The sequence below is a fragment of the Sinohyriopsis cumingii genome, chromosome 6 (genome assembly GCF_028554795.1).
Source record: "Sinohyriopsis cumingii isolate HCF-2022 chromosome 6, ASM2855479v2, whole genome shotgun sequence".
NCBI lineage: Eukaryota > Metazoa > Mollusca > Bivalvia > Unionida > Unionidae > Sinohyriopsis > Sinohyriopsis cumingii.
This window is the reverse complement of record NC_142966.1, coordinates 21953157-21974078: the sequence shown is the minus strand read 5'-3', so window position 1 is coordinate 21974078 and position 20922 is coordinate 21953157. Positions and strand designations below refer to the sequence as shown.

At 34.5% G+C, this 20922-nt stretch overlaps 1 protein-coding gene across 6 annotated transcripts in view; it reads right to left on the bottom strand.

The window, feature by feature from the left end:
- LOC149796476 (intermembrane lipid transfer protein VPS13D-like) overlaps positions 1 to 20922 on the bottom strand; it is a 360667-nt gene that overhangs the window by 42205 nt on the left and 297540 nt on the right. For all 6 annotated transcript variants that reach the window (XM_089961181.1, XM_089961184.1, XM_089961183.1 and 3 more), the window contains 7 exons: positions 16457 to 16681; positions 15801 to 15864; positions 15059 to 15231; positions 14353 to 14460; positions 7491 to 7640; positions 4477 to 4623; positions 3217 to 3353 (listed from right to left, as the gene is read on the bottom strand). In XM_089961181.1, the coding sequence (XP_089817307.1) occupies positions 3217 to 3353; positions 4477 to 4623; positions 7491 to 7640; positions 14353 to 14460; positions 15059 to 15231; positions 15801 to 15864; positions 16457 to 16681 (1004 nt within the window). The remainder of the gene's footprint in view (positions 1 to 3216; positions 3354 to 4476; positions 4624 to 7490; positions 7641 to 14352; positions 14461 to 15058; positions 15232 to 15800; positions 15865 to 16456; positions 16682 to 20922) is intronic.

Here is a 20922-nt window from a genome sequence, read left to right as displayed (position 1 = left end):
TATATTTTGGCTGGAAAAACTTGAAGTTAAGATTGCTGCACCCAAAGGGCTTTGCATAACAATGAAAACTCTAGAAGACAAATAGAATATCCTGACTAAAAACATATTTATATTATTATTTGTATTTTTTGTAATATTTTGTATCCAATTTGTATTTAATATTTTGTCTCAACGTTTTGTCCTTTTTTTTTTAAACCACGAAACTTCTCAAATGTTGAGCTTCCAAGACCAAATATTAAAATTAGACCTATTGTTCAACATGCAAATGGTGCATGTATCGACAGGCATTTTAAAATACCAACAAAGCTTCATCTGCTTTAATTGTTAGTTTTTGTCGAATGTAGTAACATTAGTGTTTCTTTCTGTGCTAGTTTCACCTTTCTGAGGACTGTGTATGTTCACTGCATCCCTTATAGTGAAAAAGAGCTGACTTTTGAAAATTTGAAACACATGGACTAACAAAATTGAACTTCTGCTTGTGTTTTTGACAGAACCTGGAAAACTTTACATTCAATGCTTTGCCATATCTCAACCATGAAAACTGACTAAATTATTTTGCTGAATCTTGACTTCTTTGGATTAAAATATTCATGCTAAATTGCCTGTTTCTCTTATTTATTACTTTTAATGCTTGTTATTTGTATTTAACATCTATGCTAACTCTGCTGAAAAAAGTGCTGTTTCTTTTTTATGATCTTATTAATTATTATGTGTGCGTGTGATTTAGATTTTTAATGTAGCTTTAACAATTTTTCAGTCATATCGCTACAATGTCTGCAGTGTGACAATTTATAGAAATGTCTAGCACTGGGGTATCATGCGCACACATGTAGCATGATGTCCCACACAGTCACATTATCCTGAAACCAGGCCGACCAGTCCTAACACTAACCTCTTAATGCTGAGCGCCAAGCGAGGCAGCTGTTAGTACCATTTTTTGTAAGTCTTCGGTATGACTTGGCCGGGGTTTGAACCCTTGACCTCCCGCATCTGAGTCGGATGCTCTAACCACTTGGCTACCAGAGTGGTTTTATTAATTATTAAATTTAATTCTTAATCAGTGGTGATTTAAATAACGAGACTTACTGACTGGCTCTTTTTACTATTTAATAACTAATTAACAAAGCTCAGATAAGTGCTTTATTTGCATAACTGATCAACACCTTCCTGTTGTTCTCTGTGACATTGTTATCATTGTTATATGAAACAAAGCCACAACAGTAATTATTGTAAAGCAATGCCTATAATTTAAAGTGGTAATTTTCTTTGATGCTTGGCAGTATGCATAGCTTGATGCTTTAAAGTATGCATGGCTTGATGCCTGGCAGTGTGTGTGTGTGTGATTTGGATTTTTAACGTAGCTGTAAAAAATTTCAGTCATATCGCTATGATGTCTGCAGTGTGGCAGTTTGTAGTGATGTCCAGCACTGGGGCATCATGCTGCAGACATGTAGCATGATGTCCCACCCAGTCACATTATCCTGACACCAGGCTGACCAGTTCTAAAACTAACCTCTTAATGCTGAGCACCAAGCGAGGCAGCTGTTAGTACCAATTTTGTAAGTCTTTGGTATGACTTGGCCGGGGATCGAACCCACGACCTCCCGCATGATGCTTGGCAGTATACATGTCTTGAAACTTGACACTATGAAAAGCTTTATGCTTGGCAATATGCATAGCTTGATGTGTGATAATATGCACAGCTTGATAGTGTGCATAGCTTAATGTGTAATATTATGCATAGATTAATGCCTGATAGTACGCATAGCTTGATGTGTAATAGTATGTATAGCTTGATGTGTATGCATAGCTTGATGTGTATGCATAGCTTGATGTGTAATAGTATGCATAGCTTGATGTGTAATAGTATACATAGCATGATAGTATGCATAGCTTGATGCATGATAGTATGCATAGCTTGATCCATGACAATATGCATAGCTGGATGTGTAATAGTATGCATAGCTTGATGTGTGATAATATGCATAGCTTGATGCACGATAGTATGCATAGCTTGAAGCATGATAGTATGCATAGCTTGATGTGATAGTATGCATAGCCTGATGCATGATAGTATGCATAGCCTGATGCATGATAATATGCATAGCTTGATGCATGATAGTATGCATAGCTTGATGCATGATAGCATGCATAGCTTGATGCATGATAGTATGCATAGCTTGATGCATGATAGTATGCATAGCTTGATGTGTAACAGTATGCATAGCCTGATGCGTGATAATATGCATAGCTTGATGCGTGATAATACGCATAGCTTGATGCATGATAGTATGCATAGCTTGATGCGTGATAATATGAATAGCTTGATGTGTAATAGTATGCATAGCTTGATGTGTGATAGTATGCATAGCTTGATGCATGATAGTATGCATAGCTTGATGTGATAGTATGCATAGCTTGATGTGATAGTGTGCATAGCTTGATGCATGATAGTATGCATAGCTTGATGCATGATAGTATGCACAGCTTGATGTGTAATAGTATGCATAGCCTGATGCGTGATAATATGCATAGCTTGATGTGTAATAGTATGCATAGCTTGATGTGTGATAATATGCATAACTTGATGCATGATAGTATGCATAGCTTGATGCATGATAATATGCATAGCTTGATGTGTAATAGTATGCATAGCTTGATGTGTGATAGTATGCATAGCTTGATGCTTGATAGTATGCATAGCTTGATGTGATAGTATGCATAGCTTGATGCATGATAGTATGCATAGCTTGATGCGTGATAGTATGCATAGCTTGATGCATGATAGTATGCATAGCTTGATGCATGATAGTATTCATAGCTTGACGTGATAGTATGCATAGCTTGATGTGATAGTATGCATAGCTTGATGCATGATAGTATGCATAGCTTGATGTGATAGTATGCATAGCTTGATGTGATAGTATGCATAGCTTGATATTTGACAATGCATAGCTTGATACTTGGCAGTGTGCATCTCCATTAAAAATTTCATCAGACCCATATGAAGACTACAAAAAACAACCATGATAATAATAGGAAGAAACTATTCAACCTTTTCTCAACCTTTGTTTTATCATTTTATTAATGTTTTATTGTTCAGGTCTTTTGAAAAGTTGAATTATAATTTTAACTCTTCATCAAAATTTTGTTTTCTTGATTCTTTGATCTACTACCCTTCTGTAAATATCAGGACAGACTGAGATGGATAATTACATTTCAGATTCTTCTTCTCCAGTAGCAATCTTCTGCATGTCTATCTCTGCCTGACTGTATTCAGCAAACTGGAACAGCTTCCACAGCAATCTCTCCTCTATCTGGATATGTAACTTTCTTATAGAGATAACGAGATGCTGAAATTCAATAAAATTATTAGTGATAATAAAAAGCCCTACCTTATACCAAAACGTGTTCCACTTTATCTTCTACCAAAATGTGTTCCACTTTATCTTATACCAAAACGTGTTCCACTTTATCTTATACGAAAACGTGTTCCACTTTATCTTCATTTGAAAAATTCTATTATCTATCCTCTCTGTTATGTGAGGGGTCAAAATTCATGGGTAGGAATGAGGCTTTGTAAAGTTCCTGTATTCAAATGGTCATAATTCATGGGTAAGAATGAGGTTCTGCCAAATTCCTGTATTCAAATGGTCATAATTCATGGGTAGGAACAAGGTTTTGTAAAGTTCCTGTAGTCAGATGGTCATAATTCATGGGTAGGAATGAGGCTTTGAGGATGGGATTTCTGTGACACACATCAATACATTAGTTTGAATATTCATCATTTGTTCATGGTATTTTCCAAAGACTTTCAAGGACTAATGCTTTCTACAAGTATTTTTATGTATGGGTTAAATAAAACTGAAATCTCTATTAATTGCATTAAAATCTCACTTCAAGGCAAAGACACAGATATATACTTAAAAGTGAAAATGCAAATACTGTATGTACTTGCTTATAAGTTGTGTCCAACTGCAAACTGCATAAAGATATGATGTCACATAATCTGACTGTAGATCAGGATCTTTGTTATTTGCAGTTTGCCTTGACTTATAAGAGAGTATATATGGTATATACTTTAAAGCAATTATCTTCTCTACAAAATGTATTCAGAAAACATTCTTGAAGTAATTATTCATATTTCATATAAAATAATCTGAAGGAGAAAAAAAAAATGTGATAACAATTTGTGCCAAAAACAGTTTATTTTACTGCTGAGTATATCATGCACTAACAGAAATTTCAGCATCAACAATATGTGATTTTTTTATGGGTACTAATTAGAGTAGATGTCATGTAAGTACAAACCCTAAATTAAAGACAATATCAACAAATATTTTTGTCTTAAATCAAATGAATGCTTCCCAGATCTACAAATTTAATGGCAAATATGACATTTTCTGAATACCACTAAAATTAATACACACAAAAATAAAGAATTAATTCAACCTTATACCAATAACAAGCATGAACCTTATATATTTCAGCATTCCACTTGTGGTTAGGCACTTTATGAGCTGCTACATGAATAGCAGGAGTGTTATCTGGTACATCCCTCTTGGCTGTCGGGCTGATGTACAGGAAGAGGGGCCTTGGGGTACCAAACAGCTGATTGTCCACCTAGATATAAAAAAGAGGTACAAGTGAGCCTGATAGTTCTCAACTAAGTGAAATCTGTCTAAAAGCCAAAATCTGGGTTAGTGTGATACAAAAAGGTTTCTTAATAGTTTAAAAAAGACAGCCATACAGAATGGTGGATCAAAATCATTTGTGCAAACCTTAAGGCCTTATGCCAGGATGCTTTTTGTGAACTGTGGTAAAATTCTGCTGACCAGTTTTTGAGATGGGCACTTTAAGGTTTTTCTGTGCTTGGTAACAATGGTCACATCAAATAGTTATTCGGAATAATTTGTGCAAAAGTAAAAGTCCTCCATCCCAGGATGTTCTTCTAACAAATTTGATCAAATTCTGTTGAGCAGTTTTGAGAAAAAGTCACAAGTTGTCATGTTTTATAATGTGTCTAAATTTGACACCAGATTGCCACCATGTATAATGATTCTGCATCAACGGTATAAATCTGTTCACCAGTGTTTGATTTGGTGAAATTCTGTCTAGCATTTTTTGAGAATTATAATTTACATATTCTTATAGTTTTAGTAATAGTGGCTATATTTAATGGTAGTTAAGCATCACTTGTTCTTGAAAGAGCTTCATGTCAGAATGCTATGTGTCGATTTTGCTGTAACTGCTCTAGAAGGATAGTGGTTTTTAAGAAGATGAAAATAGCAATGATTGATAGATGATGCACTGTGACACAAGGCACATCAGATGTTGGACCACATGTTAGCTATCTTGGCTTTATGACCAGTTTAGCTAAAAAAAGAATATCAAACTAAGACTAATTAAGTGTCAAAACAGTGCTTTGCATATGCATGTACCTGGGGTAATTCACTGCAATAATAAGGATTCTAATTTAGAAGTTCCTTTTCATAACAAACCATAAATTACAACAAAACATGTGGATTAATGATTTTTTTTTATAAAAACCTCCCCCCCATATCTTAAGAGTTAGGTGAAATCAACATATGTTGTTTGTTACAAATATCATCAATTACCATTTGACAAGTGTCACAATGGATGCTACAGCAAAAATCACGGAGCTCAATAACAAGACTATAATAAATAATGTGTTGGAATCATACCTTTTATTGACTGATTGATTGAAATGAACAGTTTTATTTTTTTATTCCTTCTCAGAGTAAATTTGTGTTGCTTTTACTGTTATCTGTCTACATCTTATCTTAATGCCTTAGATGTGTTCTGCAAGGACATTGTCACATGGTGGTAGGACAGTGCTGTCCAACCTTTTTGACACCATGGGCCACTGAAAAATGTTTTTCTTGAAGCCGAGGGCCGCAGCAGGAAAACTGAAAAGCAAAGACTACATAGCTGCTTGAGCTCTGGCAGGCCATTTAAAATCAGCCCATGGGCTGCGGGTTGGACAGCACTGTGGTAGGATAACAATGCTATACTGTAATGCCATCAAATGCCACAAGCGACAATCAAGAACAGAGCAGCATGCTGTGGCTTGTGTGGTACTGAGGAATGAGGAGCATGCTATGAAATTATAGTCCAAATATGAAGTGAACTGGGTAAGAAGTTATGGATTTAGAGAAAATAATTTAACCATGAGCAATAATCAAACTGTGTCACCAACATAAAGAGTGACTGCACCATAATATGATGGATGGGGTCCATAGAACCCGACTGTGTTGTAGACCGAACTGTTTTATAACCAACCAAGTCAGTTAGTTGAAGATAATGCTGCATGTGCCCTCAAAAATGGCCAGGAGGATGGTAATGAAAGTGGGTGCAAAAATATGTGCTTTTGAATAAGTGAAGACAATTTAGTCTGAAACACACTTGTACATACATTGGTAAGTTATATTTGTGTAGTACAATCCATAATCTGTTAAGTACTGTACATGTATCAGTCACATCCTGTTAGAAAACACAAATAACATGTACATATAAAAAACAGTAGTCCTCCTCTGATCTATATCCAATTGACACTAAAAATTCTCTATGTTACTGTCAACAGTCACAGTCGCCAGTAGCATGTGGCTATAGATCTTTACATGCTACATGTACATGTATTTAAATTGGCTGATTTTGGTCAGCTGGAAATAGCTATGATCTTGCTGAGGCTATAAATTAATGTTTAACAAGCATCTTTGTGAGATACCCCATCTTCAAATAACTTAACAGTCAGATATCTATAGTTTTAAAAGATTGGAAATTAATTTGTGTATATGCTGCCACTGGTAGTGAATGTAAGCATCAACTTTTTTCCATCCAAAACGAAATACTCACTGTACAATAAATGTGTTCCAGTCACTTTGGAAAATGCAATAATGTAACAGATTCCATTGGTTTTATTTAAGATTGGTGCTGACTTCCTTCGATGAAAGGTTCTTTAAATTTATTTAAGATTGTAGTTGGCTTTCGTCCATGAGTTATTGAAGTCACTGCTAAAGGATAGCTTTGGAGGACCAAACAAATGCCAGTTGGATATACCAATTACCTACTCTAGAGCTGGTAGGGACAAACACCTCTGTTCAAATGGGAGTCCAGGCATTTTTAATTTCACAGAGATGTATCTAACTCCCAATCAATAGACGTCTGCCTCAGGGACATACAAAAACAATTATAGCATTTGTTAAGGTCAATAAAAAGTTTTATCAACCAGTACATCTATTAAGTAAACCTCTGCCTTTATTGATCAATATCAACTTTAATGTTCATAGAAATTAATAATCACCGCAACAAAGGTTGATAACTGTTTTGTTTGGTTATATGGTTATATTCCTATGTGCATACAAGTCTTCTGTCTTCTGACAGGAATAATAATTTTTTTGTATGCAACAAGACTTATATCCACTATAATAATACCAGCAAATTATTTTTTTAAAAATGAGAATATTTACCTGAAAGTCAATTACACTGGCATCAACAGTGATTGCTGTTGAACTGGCCTGATAGAAAACTGAAATGTTCCTCAGGGAAATATACAGCAACTCCTCCGGCACTTTGTTTACAAGAGATATGCCTATTCCTCCTTTGAGATTCAATGAAAGCTGAAACAGAGAGATTTGTATTTATGATGACCTCCTTTAAATCTACTGAATTATGTCTCATTTTTTTAAATGGGGAACAGAAATGATTTCATACAAAATGGAATTTATTTGCAAAGACTTGCTTCATGAAAAAAATAAATTTTTTTTGCAAGCTTGAAATCTTAGCTAAATGGATGGTTCCTTGGTCACAATATATCCAGTATTTTAAAAGAATTTAATTCTATGTGCAAAAATAAGATGAGTTTTACTGACCCGCCACATACAAAGGTCAGTCTAAATAACAATATTAATTACTAGTGACCGACCGACAGTCCGAACAAAAGAACCATTATGAGATAGTGCCTCATCCAGTTGATCTCTGCTACTAGAAATGTTTTTAAAAAAACACAACAAAAATGAGATCTCACAGCACACATTACTCAGCATAAACTGATTAGTTATAACAATGCACTGTTAAGATGGTGTGTAAATATGAATAAATAATCTGTTTATGTAACAACAGATAGATTCAAGTACATTTTGTATAAAGTTTGCAGCTTCCTTTCATGGTGCCTCCGAATTTCTCCACTCCTAAGCCAAGACTGTATATGCATGTTTAAACAGCCAATATCGCAAAAAACAAACCCAATAAGGACCAAATATCGCAATTTGTAACATTGCCAAAGCCCAGTGCGCTTCATGAAAAAACGTTTTGCACATCGTTTCTTGTATTTTTAAAAAGAAAAAACTATTTTTCATGCACAAGAAAAATGAATGTATATGAAATTTCAGGACCATGCTGTGATTGTCTAATATTAGAAATTTATAATTAATCTCTTCCCCAAAATGATTATAAACTTTTATATATTATTTTTCATACTATGTGTATTAAGAAAGAAAACAAATGTTTCAATTACGAGAAGAATACACGAAATTTCAAGAGCCATGCCACAATTGTGTTATAATGGAAAATGCTGTAGCTGGGTCACACTATATTTGCTGATTATGCTCACAAATGAACTCATATAATGCAAGATGACTTCATTCATATTTGCAGATATTGCCTACAAATCAACTCCTGCAGTATCCTGATGATACATTCCTATATTTTAAGTTTGATTAAAAAAATACAACAAAAAAAACCATCAAAAAACCCAGGTCATATCCGTCAACTTTAAAAAAAGCAAAGTTGGGAGAGTGAATAAAAATATAAGGAGATGGAATCTAAAAATATGGTAATTATTTTGCAGCATCTGTACTAAATATTGCACATTTTCGACAAAAAAATATGTCAAACAAATTTAAACCAATTGATACTGCCAAACCATACTGGTTTTACTTTACATATTTCATCCCTATCCCATCACTTTGGATCATTCTTATCAGGCGAGCTTTCATCTAGCTTGCATTCTGGAATTTTGAAAATGTTTAAAACCATGCCATAGATATATGCTACCGGTAATTACTCTTTCACTTGCTATGTATATTCAATTAGCATTATTGGTTATTTTTTTTAAATTTAATGTATGCTATGGGTAAATGTATTTTGGATGTGACCTTGTCCAAAATCAAATTCATTTCCTACCTGACCTAAATCATCGATTTTGGTTTTATAAACAACATGTTTATCTCAATCTTAGTCAAGAACATTGGAAATTCCCCATGAAAAGATAAGTGTACCTGTTGTTTACTACATTTTATATTATAATTTTAGTAACAGACCTTCTAACAATAACTAAGTTTTTTTCTAAGCTGGTGGAAGGCAATAAACTTGACAAGAATATGTTCAATTGTCAGCATAAAAATGTGCACTCAGGTCATGGTTCAGGAAGCATGCTGTATTAATCAGGTGAATGGTACAATACCACCTCACCTCATCTCAGCATTTAGCTCTAGGACTATGGGATGGGTTCAATGTTGGCAAACTTGTTTGTGGACTTTTTATTTCTAAGCTCCATTTTGAGTTATGGGTTTTTAGAATGGTAGGAGATAGGCACCCCAGACAGCTGTACTGGCATTTGTGTAGATCACAATTGATACCTGTAGCAGGATGGAATGGGAAGTTCTCTCATTTGCCAAGTTGAGACCCGATGTAGTCAAAAACTTTGATGATTTGGACTAGCTTTGGCTGGCACTGGGATATGAGGATCACCTACAGGGTCTCATAAATAAGTGGGCAAATAGAACCGTAATCAAACTGAGTAGAACCAAGAAGTAAAGAATTTCCATGGCTGAAATTCAACTCAAAGCATCAGAAGGATACCTCAAATATGATTTTCAAAGCATGTTTTTCCAAGAGATTAAAGGATGTTGTTATGTATATTTAATTTGATTGTTTGTCTGTTTGTTTTTTTATTTTTTATTTCATTACATGCTATTGTAATGCAACATTGTATGTTGGACTTGACCTTGTCCAAAACTGAGTTCATTTCTGCTTGACCTGATTGACTTCTTTTTATTTTTATTTTTATTTCATTTATGAAAACAAGTAATAACAGTTTTATTATTCTCTCTGTGTATGAGCTCATTAATTTAATTATTATTCAGGTAAACAAAAAGTGGTAAATATGTTGATCAGAGTCAGTGTTTTAGAGATTCCCATGTGAATTTATATTTTATTGTGTTGTAAGTAAACAAGGCTCATTAAATCATTCTAGAAGGTTATTTTCCACTAGGTAATGATCGTTTTTAGAAAATGCTAATTTGTGACCTGAGGTCAAGCAGAGAACTATACTATCTTGTGACTGTAAGGATTTTACCAGATGTGCTTTAACATCTAGCACTTTTGGTTATATTATGTTGTGACCAGTTTGGGCTGAATTTTTTCTCTCTTCAAATTACTAAATTCAAGTGACTATTTTCTCTGGAAATACAAAAGTGCTCTGACAAGATTCTTGGATAAAGACATTCATTGGAATTTATACTGAATCAAACCCGGAATAATATTTCTGTGATTCAACAAGGGACTGTTGACACATCAGCACTTCGCTCACCATAACAGACACATCATCACCTTCAATTTGGATCTCATAGGACTAGAGCTCAGTTTCATTCAGGACTTGTTATCACTAGGACTTGTGTCTTTAATTCTTGGATTATTTTTGGATTTAATTTGCAATTCTGTAAGTTTTTTCTTCTTCATTTTTCACTTTGTATTCTAGGGAAATAAACTATTTGTTACATTTTACAAAGCTTGATGTCCTCATATCTTTTCTGTTACTTATTTTAAGACCATAGACTCATAACAATATTTTGAACTCCATGTCTAATTGAATGAAATGCTGGAATGGAATGAAATTAAATTTATCAATGCTGAGAAGTAATCCAAGGCAAAACAAGAGTGAAACAAGTGCTTTCAGGTCTCGGTAAAAAGACTGCTCAGACTGCGTTTTTATAAATTTTGTCCAGAAAGTTTAATGTCATGAATATGGAGATGCTTCTAAAGTGTGACTTAACTCTGTCCATGATTCTCATGAAGACTCGGGACTTGTATTTAGACCAAAATGGAGTACCCTAATGCGTCACATGGTGTCACTGAATGTGAATCTCAATTTTTTTGCGAAGGAAAAGTTTGGATCCTGTCAAATTCATGTTGTGAATTATCTTTACTGACCTTTCTGTGAGAAGTGTATTTATCTCCTGCTGCAAAGCATTCACTCTTGATAAGGCTCTCTTGTGATGTCACATGGAGAAAGACCTTGAAGTTGCCTTTCAAAGCTTTGTAAGATAACACTGTTAAACACTGACTCAACAAGAGCTTTGTAAGATAACACTGTTAAACATTGACTCAATAACTGCTTTGTAAGATAACACTGTTAAACACTGACTCAACATGAGCTTTGTAAGATAACACTGTTAAACAATGACTCACAATAACTGCTTTGTAAGGTAACACTGTTAAACACTGACTCAACAAGAACTTTGTAAGATAACACTGTTAAACACTGACTCAACAAGAGCTTTGTAAGAACACTGTTAAACATTGACTCAACAAGAGCTTTGTAAGATAACACTGTTAAACATTGACTCAACAAGAGCTTTGTAAGATAACACTGTTAAACATTGACTCAACAAGACCTTGAAAACTATTTGAAAGCAAGCTGGTCTTTCTTGGATAAGAGGTCAACATATGTGTGAGTTCTGACAGCAGTCACTGACAGCAAAGAGAAGTCAACATAACTTTAAAGGCAGAAACTTGACGATTTCTTCAAAGAATGGACTGAAGACAGAGTCTTTCCTAGAAACTGTCAGACTGAGCAGACAAGATGGCACTTGTCAGAATGCATCTTCAAAGGCAGAGGTGTGCAGTGCCAATGAAGTTTCCTGTATTGTTTACGATGACTGAGCTAGTAGTTTAGGATGAAGAATGAAGTTGGGAGTCCATCAATGTTGAGACTAACAGAATCTATGTTGGGGTTTGCACCAAGACAGAGAAATCCCAGTCAAAGGGTTACATTATTTAACTCCCCACAAGGTTCTGCCAAGTGGGGAGACAAATAATGTAACCCTGGGAATGGGATTTCCTTGTCTTGGTAAAAACACTGACATAGATTACTTTTCTCATGCAATTTTTTTCTAAATTAAATTAAAATAACCCACAATTTTGCAATACAATTAGCAGATGCAACTCATATAGTATTAATCCGCTACTATTATTGCCTCTCACTTTTTTCAAAGGTCATCAGGTCTTGTACTCTATTAGTAGAACCTAGTTATATATCCCGGTCTTAGAAGAGAAAAGAAAAAAAAGTAAAATGTACAATTGTTTTCTGTTGGAAGTATTGCACAATGAGCATCTGGAACAATATACTATTGTTTTGTAAATCCACACAGCAGTATGAATATATTAATGGGGCGACCTATTGTCCCTAAGTACAAAAGTTTTACTCATGAGAAAGTAGAAACATAAAAAACATTTGACACTATTACTATACTATCATGTTTAATTGATGGATGCCATATAAAATAAGAATAATTAAAGCCTAAGGTGGGTAGCGGGTGGTATGGAATAGGGAGTTGATGTAATGGAGAACACAGCAAGTACTGGTTAAAGACCTGTCCTGTGCTGGACTTGTTCAGCACTGGATCCTATGGGATACTGAATTTGGTGCAGGTTGCATAATGCATCCACAACAGAAATGGGGCATAAAGTGGCATGACTGGGTGTCGGTGAACATTAAGTCTCTGACTGATTATGCAGGAAAAACATATCCCTGTACCCAGTCCCATTGGTGGAGTGTGTAGACTGGGACTATGCCAGAGGTTGAGTTGATGAGGTCAGGGTCAGTTAATGTCTAATCTGTACAGTCAATCTAGGGAAAGATCACCACAGCTGATACTGGGGTCTATATGCGGTGAATAGTCCGTGTTGGCAGTGACACCATGCTGGTACTAGCCAGGAAGTCTGTTAGTGCTGGATGTGGCAATGTTGGCAAAAGTGGAGCTATGCCTGTGTGGGAGGTTGCAGATATCAATGACTGTTTGACCTTCTGAGAACCTAGGGAATCTTTCTGCCGTGAGTGACAGAGATATGAGAGCAACTAAGTTTCAGCAGCAGAAATTGCATTTTTATTAGAGTGTTTTGGCTCCCTTGCATATTGTTACCTGTATCATACCAAGAAAATGGGACCCGAGTGCCTTTCCCAAAGTCACACCAATGCAGCTGACCCAGGATGACCTGGACTGGCACTGAACCCATGACACCCGGGTAATGAGTAGGATGCTGTGCCAAATTAGCTACTGTTGCAACCCCAAAAAGGTCCAGTACTGAGATGATTTGCAAGTACCACTGAAAATAGGGCAGGTATTTACAATAGGGCAAAATTTATCATAATTGAGCTGTGAACTTATTAAAATAATGCAGGAGGATCCCCACTGTGGCGTGTGACATACCTAACCGTATAAAATATTAAGCAGATTCTGCCTGGATTTTAGGTGGATTCAGGGTGTATTCTTCAGATGAACCTTAGGCAGACTGGGAATATGGCTAAGGTGAAAGACTGAATCCATCTAATAGTTAAGTACACTATTTCTCATCTTCCTCCTAAGAATAACTGTTCGGTGGAAAAATTCTGATTGTCCAGTTCATTTTCCTACTGTAAGACGGATTTTGGAATTAGACTGATTTTAGCAGAAATGTAAGGCATAATTCTGAGCTTTATCAAAACAACTACAAGCATAGATGAATCTGTGATAATGTCTGTCACAATGAAATTTATGATCCATTTTAAAAATTATTGCGAATATTTATCACTGATTTGCAATAATGTCTAAGCGTCTTTAGGCAGTTTAATAGAAATCTGAATCAGATTTTTTTATTGGATGATTTTTATGTAGACATTTTAGGCAGCCTTTTTTAGACGGAAACCTTAGGCAGATTTTTATTTCTGGTGGAAATTTCAGGCAGGCAACATTTTATTTCAGGCAGAAATCTTAGATGGATTTTTTAAAGCAGAATCTTAGGACAATTAATCTGCATATTTCGCATAAAATTCTGCCAGAAATCCACCTAAAGTTCGCTTGAAATTTACCTAAGCTTCTTTAAGTTTATTGTTAGGCAGAAATTTATTGTTAGGCAGAAAAGGCTTAAGAAACCTGTTTGAAATCCGCCTTAAGTCCACCTGGAAATTTTGTATCACCTAGGAAAGGTTGAGTTTGCATTGGATAGTCTATGTTTTCCTCATGCGATACACTGAGGTAATGTATTTAAGATTAAGCATAAAGACAAAATTACCTCCATATTTATGACTTTCTTTGACTGACTACCAACTGACTGGGGTTCCAAGTTTTCTTCATATATTTCCCAATCTTCTGCCTCCTTGCTGTGTATTCTGGTCACTTTCTGTAATAGGATTATTATTATTATTATTGCTATTAATATTATTATTGTTGTTATTAATATTATTATTATTATTGGTACGATTTTATTTACATTGGCGAATGATTCAGGATTCAGAGTTGTAAATGCACTTAGTTGTCTATTTTATTCAAACTTGTTAAAAAGATAAATGTTCAAGGCTTTCTTCCAGATGCTGATTTCTAATAGTTTAGGATTTTACATCAAAGATATAAAATAGAAAAATGAATACATGGAACATGGATGCCACATGATAGTGCTTGAAAACTGACCTAAGCAGCAAACTTCAAAATGGTTTGAAGATTGATGACTGAATGAAGGGATGGACTAATGGGGGGGGGGGGCCAAAAACAATCATCTCTCACTAAAATATCACCATGTCTTCTAAACAAATATTTGCTGGGTTAGTGATACAAGAAATGAAGACTTGGGTCCAGATGATTATATATTTTACCTTTCACTGGCTAGGTAACTAGTTTTTTAAATCAACATTTTCAAATTCTTCCAATTCTATAGTGTAACATTTAAGACAAGCAACTTCTGTACAATTATGACGAAAGAGATTTGAGGCCAGGTATCTTACTCGTTGTTGCATATCTGCTATCTGGAGCACTCTAATTGGTCCATCCATGATGATTCTGACTGACAAAACACCAGATCCTGGGCGGTACTTCTCTGCTGACATTTTCATGTGGGCAAGTATCTCCTCATCAGGATTATTGATTGAAGGCCCTGGACCCAGCACAGCAATGGCGCCTACATTAACAGAACCCCATCAATGTTTCTTAAAGTCTTGCCAAGATCAAATACAAGACAACTGTATAAGTGTACTGAATTTACAGATATGTACAATATAAAAAATACAAATCATATGGTGAACAACAGTCCTTCAAATTTTTAAGTGCACAGTCAGTGGATCTGGCAAGGGTTTCATATATGCCAGTGATTAAGATAAAAGCAAAACCTCAGAATGAACAGTGGAAAACTTTTTTTGTCTATTTTTTTAACTAGCCTAAGCGCTTTTGACTCTCATAGTTTTTGTCAAAGGCAATTACAAAACATAAACAAGACAAACAAATAAACACAAAAGAAAGTGCTGAACTAGCATTAAGTTTATGTGTTTATGTCTAATTGAAATATTGTTTAAAATTTTTAGATATTGCACCTATTGTTTTGAACTTTGATCTAGCATGCAATGTATGCCATCAAGTTTGTTGCATCATTGGTTATACTGTTGTGAATGTACCTGCCATAACCCACCGTGTCATATGAAAAACTTGATTTGTTACTAACAGTATAATTTGTTATTTAGCTTCTGTACATACCATTCTCTAAACCTGGTACTGCCTGGACACACAGATTCCCTGTTGAACAGCACAGCAGGCCACTCTGAAATTTTGTTTAGGTGATTCAAGTTAATGTAATACAATTAACAGGAAAGAGTTTATTTTTACAGTGAGATAGAAATGGAATTTATGATGAAATTTTCTAATGACTGACTGGTTCAGTATTATATTGTACAGCAATACAAATGTCATTATCATAAAATATTTTTTTAAAACACTTGTATTCTTACTTTGCATGGAGGAAACTAAAGCAAACTCAGTTCCTAAGGCAGTATGAAAAGCTTGGTATTCAAAAAGCAAATCCAAACTTAAACAGAAATTTAAAGTTATGACATAAAAATATTGTAAAAGGATCGTAACTAATATTAGGGTCATGTTGAAAGAAAGAACATGATCAAGGTATTATTGTATACACAAACCTAAGCAAATAATTCAATGAAATAATAATATGGTCAATTGAAAAATAAACAGTTGTGAAAAAAACAAATGTCACAAACAAGGAACCTTTATGATGTGTCAAAATTGTCTGTGCAGACCCAAAGACCCCATTTTATGGCTACAACTATAAATAAACCTAAAGCAATACACTTACCTGCAATGAGAGCCAGATAATTCAAAATACTGTAAATATTTACCTTTGTAAAATTCCAGGTTTGCATGGCCTTGCGTCTATCATCTGGCTTTTTTAATATCAAGGGAACTGGTTTTCCTGGCTGAAGTGCCAAATCTGCAATATCCAGAACCATTCGGCTCTGGGAATATGCTGTGGATTTTCTTGGATCACTTGGTGGCATTGACCCTTCATGCGCCAACATTCCACTACTTGTCATCCTCCACAACTGATTCCTATTTCCTGCCTCCTGAAGAACCACAATGCAGAAATATTTAAAAATTAAACTATATTTTATGTTGATTTTACACCAACTGCAATATGCACCCAACTGTCCTATCAACAACTCTGCTCACAAACTCCACAAATGACAATCATAAACTGATTCCTGGGTGTGAACTTAACTACCAGCTGACAAGTTAGGCATTGCAATACATTGTCAAGTTGTCAAAATGGGAAAAAATAGCATGTTTCTTCTCAATTAAAATTGATTAAACATTTGCTCAACATAAGTAAACAAAGATAGCCATTCTCAGGGGCCATGTACTACTCAAATTGTTTGAAACTCAAGTAAATCATGACCCCCCCAAAATGTAAGATCTTCGCAACAACATACAGTATGAGAAAAGTCTACAGTTTTGCATTTTCTTCATTCCTTTACCAAAGAAAAACGTATAAAATAATTCTGAAGTTATTAAATATCAATAACATTATAAAAAATTAAAACATTTCTTCAAAAGTTAAGTCTTTGCATAATGATGATACATGCTTTGAAAAAACAATTTAAATTTACAAGAACAAGAATAGACATATATTTGGAATTATTATCACTGACTGCAAATTGCAATTTACCAACAATTTTTCAAAGCAATGTAAAAATATCTTCTTTTAAGCTGCACAAATCTTTGGTATATTTTCACATTTTTAACTGTATATTCAGTAGCAGACCTGCTAACTAAATAAAAATGGAAAATGGACTGGGTTTCACAGGGTGGTTTTGAGGTAGAGAATGACATTGTAAATATCATTTTTAGAACTGTACCAAATGAATGGAAATTCCTCAGTGAATTCCTTTCTGTAGACTTGCTGTTTCAACTTTTTCTTAGGCGAATGTTCATTATCCAAATTGCATTTTTATTTTAAAAACTTTCCCTTATAATAAACTGAACACAGAGCAAGCCGAACATATTTCAAACCAACTTTACAATGGTGGCTGCTGATACCAGAAATTAAGAATATCTACCAGTAACTACTGGAGTGGACCAAAAAAACATAAACAATTACTCAACAAACATGGAATTTTATATAGAATTCTTTTGCGCCATGTGAATCCAAGCCATTCCCAGTTAAACTGGGACAGTTGGTAGGTTTGCAATGGTATTTCAATAAGTAGTTAAGTTTTTGTCTCTTGAGTAAAACATCCAGGCTGTATACAATTTGATTTTTTAATCACTGCAGATTTTGACAACTACCTGTGATGATATATGACAAATATTGTGTCATATTAACAAAAGCAATGTGAATGGCACATAATATGCCTGTCCCATGTTTATGTAGCCATTAGAGTGGGAATTCTTGACTTGGGAGATAACGGGTCTCAATGATCTTGACCTCTGGTCAAGGTATGCTGTACTAACTAAAGTACCTTGTAAAGAAATCATTTTCTTACTATACTTAAAATAAATCTGGCTTTTAATCATTAGATACCAAAATGTTTGGTCAAGGGACATATTCAAGAATAAAATTTATTCTGCAAAACCCATTTTTTCTTTGTTCGAAAAAAGCTTAACTTTTGACCATTTTGCAACTTTATTATGAGGCCTCTTTCATGCCTTAAGTGCAAGATCATCACAAACTTTGATTATGGTAGGTGGTCTGCAACTAGAGTTATTATGAAGAAAAACAACAATTTTTCATTTTTCTTTTGTAAGTCAATGACCCTGACTTTTGACCTTTTCATCCCAAAATGAAACAGATGTTTTCTTAATCAAAGTGAATATTATCCATAAACATGGTCAAGAACTGACATTTCTGTGCAGAAACAATTTTTGAATTCTAAGTCACTGTGACCTTGGTTTCTGACCTTTTGACACTCAAATCAATAGACTTCTACCTTACTCCATCCAAGTGTATCCATCCACAAAATTTATTCCAGGTCTGTGATATAGATGAAAAGTTATTCTGTTTTGTGCAGTGATCATTTCTCTGCTTTTAGTCAGAGTGACTTTGACTCTGACCCCCAAATCAATAGTCAACAAAGTTAGGTCTAGGTCTGTGATGTAGAACTAATGTCGTTATTTGGAAACAATTTTTCTTCTTCAAGTCAGTGCTCATGACCTTTGACTTTTTTACCCATAATTCAATAAACTTCTTCCTTATCCCAAATGCAAGCCATCCACAAAAACAGGTAAATTAATGGTAGATGATGGAGAGCTATTGTGTAGGAACTAAACAGAGGTCATATGTTATCACAGATGGACAGACAGATGACATAAAAAACCTAGATCATTACCATCACTTGTCGAAGGTTGATATGAAGGGGTAATTTCTCTGGATCCTACTTGCCACTGACTGTTGAAACATTACAATAGTTATTGGAGGACTCAAAGGTGATGCAAATGTCATCGCTTTTCATATTTGCACTTAACAGAGACTGAATTGTACTGCTGTTCAAAATTCCCTGAAGTTCCTGTTGAATTTTTCTGAGCATTGAAAATTCTCGTTCTATATTTGTTTTCTTGCCCTGTGGTGTTTCTACGATTAATGTGTCATATATTCCAGCATGTCAATATTGTGTTTGCATTGTATGAAAAGTATAAAATGACCATCTTCTGTCATTTCTCAATTTAAAAAGTTCAAACTCTGTCAACCTAAATTTCTGAAATTTAGTTTTCCTGGGTTTGTTCACTTTGCAGATGGCTCATCCTTCCCTGAACAAAAACAGCATTTCAACATGTGACCTTCAAAATGAATCAAAATTCTACACTTTATCATTCCAACTACCAAAATAATTACATTCTGTATTTAATTGAATGGAGTAAATTCAGACTTCATGAACTAGCCAATATTCTTTAATAAGGATGGCTAAAAAACATTTGCATTTAAGGCAACACTGTGTAACAATTTTTTTCTCCAACTTACATCTGCAAATCACTGACCTTTTTATCTATTTAATCCAAAATTGTTTCTTCCTTTTTATAATGTGTAAGGCATAAAAAAAAATTTAAAACAAGAAGCAATCTAAATGGACAAATGGATAACATGATATACTCAGCTTCATGGTAAGCATATAACAAAAACTTCCACTCGACAAGCATCATTATGAATTCAAATTCCTAAGCAACTTTTTGTCTTATCATCTGGCTCAGGTTTGCATATACAGTGTGACTCTGCAATAGCACGCTTTGTTATAACACGAATTTGGATATAATACGATTCTGGTGTGGCTCCCAAAATTTCATATACATGTATTTTTTTCATACATGAAAATTTTGTTTTCTGTCTTAAAAGTACAAAAAGTAACACATATAAAGTTTATTATCATTTTGGGGAAGATATCGTGTATAAATACTAATACAAGACGATAGTGGCATGGCTCATTTAATTTCATATACATGTATTTTTCTCATACAAAAAAAAGTTTTCTTCTTAAAAGTACAAAAAATAACTTGCAAAAAGTATATTTAGCGATCACGCTGGCTTTGCCAATGTAGCAAATTGCGATTTATTTTACTTACTGGCGACAAAATATACCATCTGCCTAGTTGTTTTGGAACATCGTTGTCCATTTCAACTTGTACATAAAACCATGGGTTTAAGTAATGAAATTCAGAAGCACCATGAAAGGAAGCTGTACTGGAATTTATTTACTGTTGGGTAAACAAATTCTTTGTTCATACTGACAAACCATCTTAACACTGGGATATCTGGCAAAGATGTTTGTTAAACTTTTTAATTTGTTTTCATTTCGCTATCAATAGCCTCATTCCCTGAGTAGCCTCGGCAAGATGACAGGCCAATTTAAGTACATGTAATGTAGCATGTAAGCAACTATAGCCATGTGCAATTTGTGACACTTGTAGTGAATTGTTTAGTGACAATCGGATTTAGATCAAAAAGAGGACTACCAATCTGTTTTATGTGTGTTATTTATTTATTCTAAAGGGATGCGAGTTATACAGGAATTTTATAACGCGATCTAGACTCAAATTCATGGATTTCTTATATACATGTACAGTACTTAATGGATTATGGTCTGAACTACACAAATGTAAGTTGTCAACCTACAAGTGTTTTTCTGACTAGTTTATCTTCATCTAATCAAAAGCACATATTTTTGTGACCATCTTTATTACCCCACCACCATATTTTAGGTAAATGCATCATTTTCTTCAGCTAATGGACTTGGTTGGTTGTAACATGGTTTGGTCTATAACAAGGTTGGGTTCTATGGACCCCAACCACCTTGTTATAGCGGGGTCACACTATATC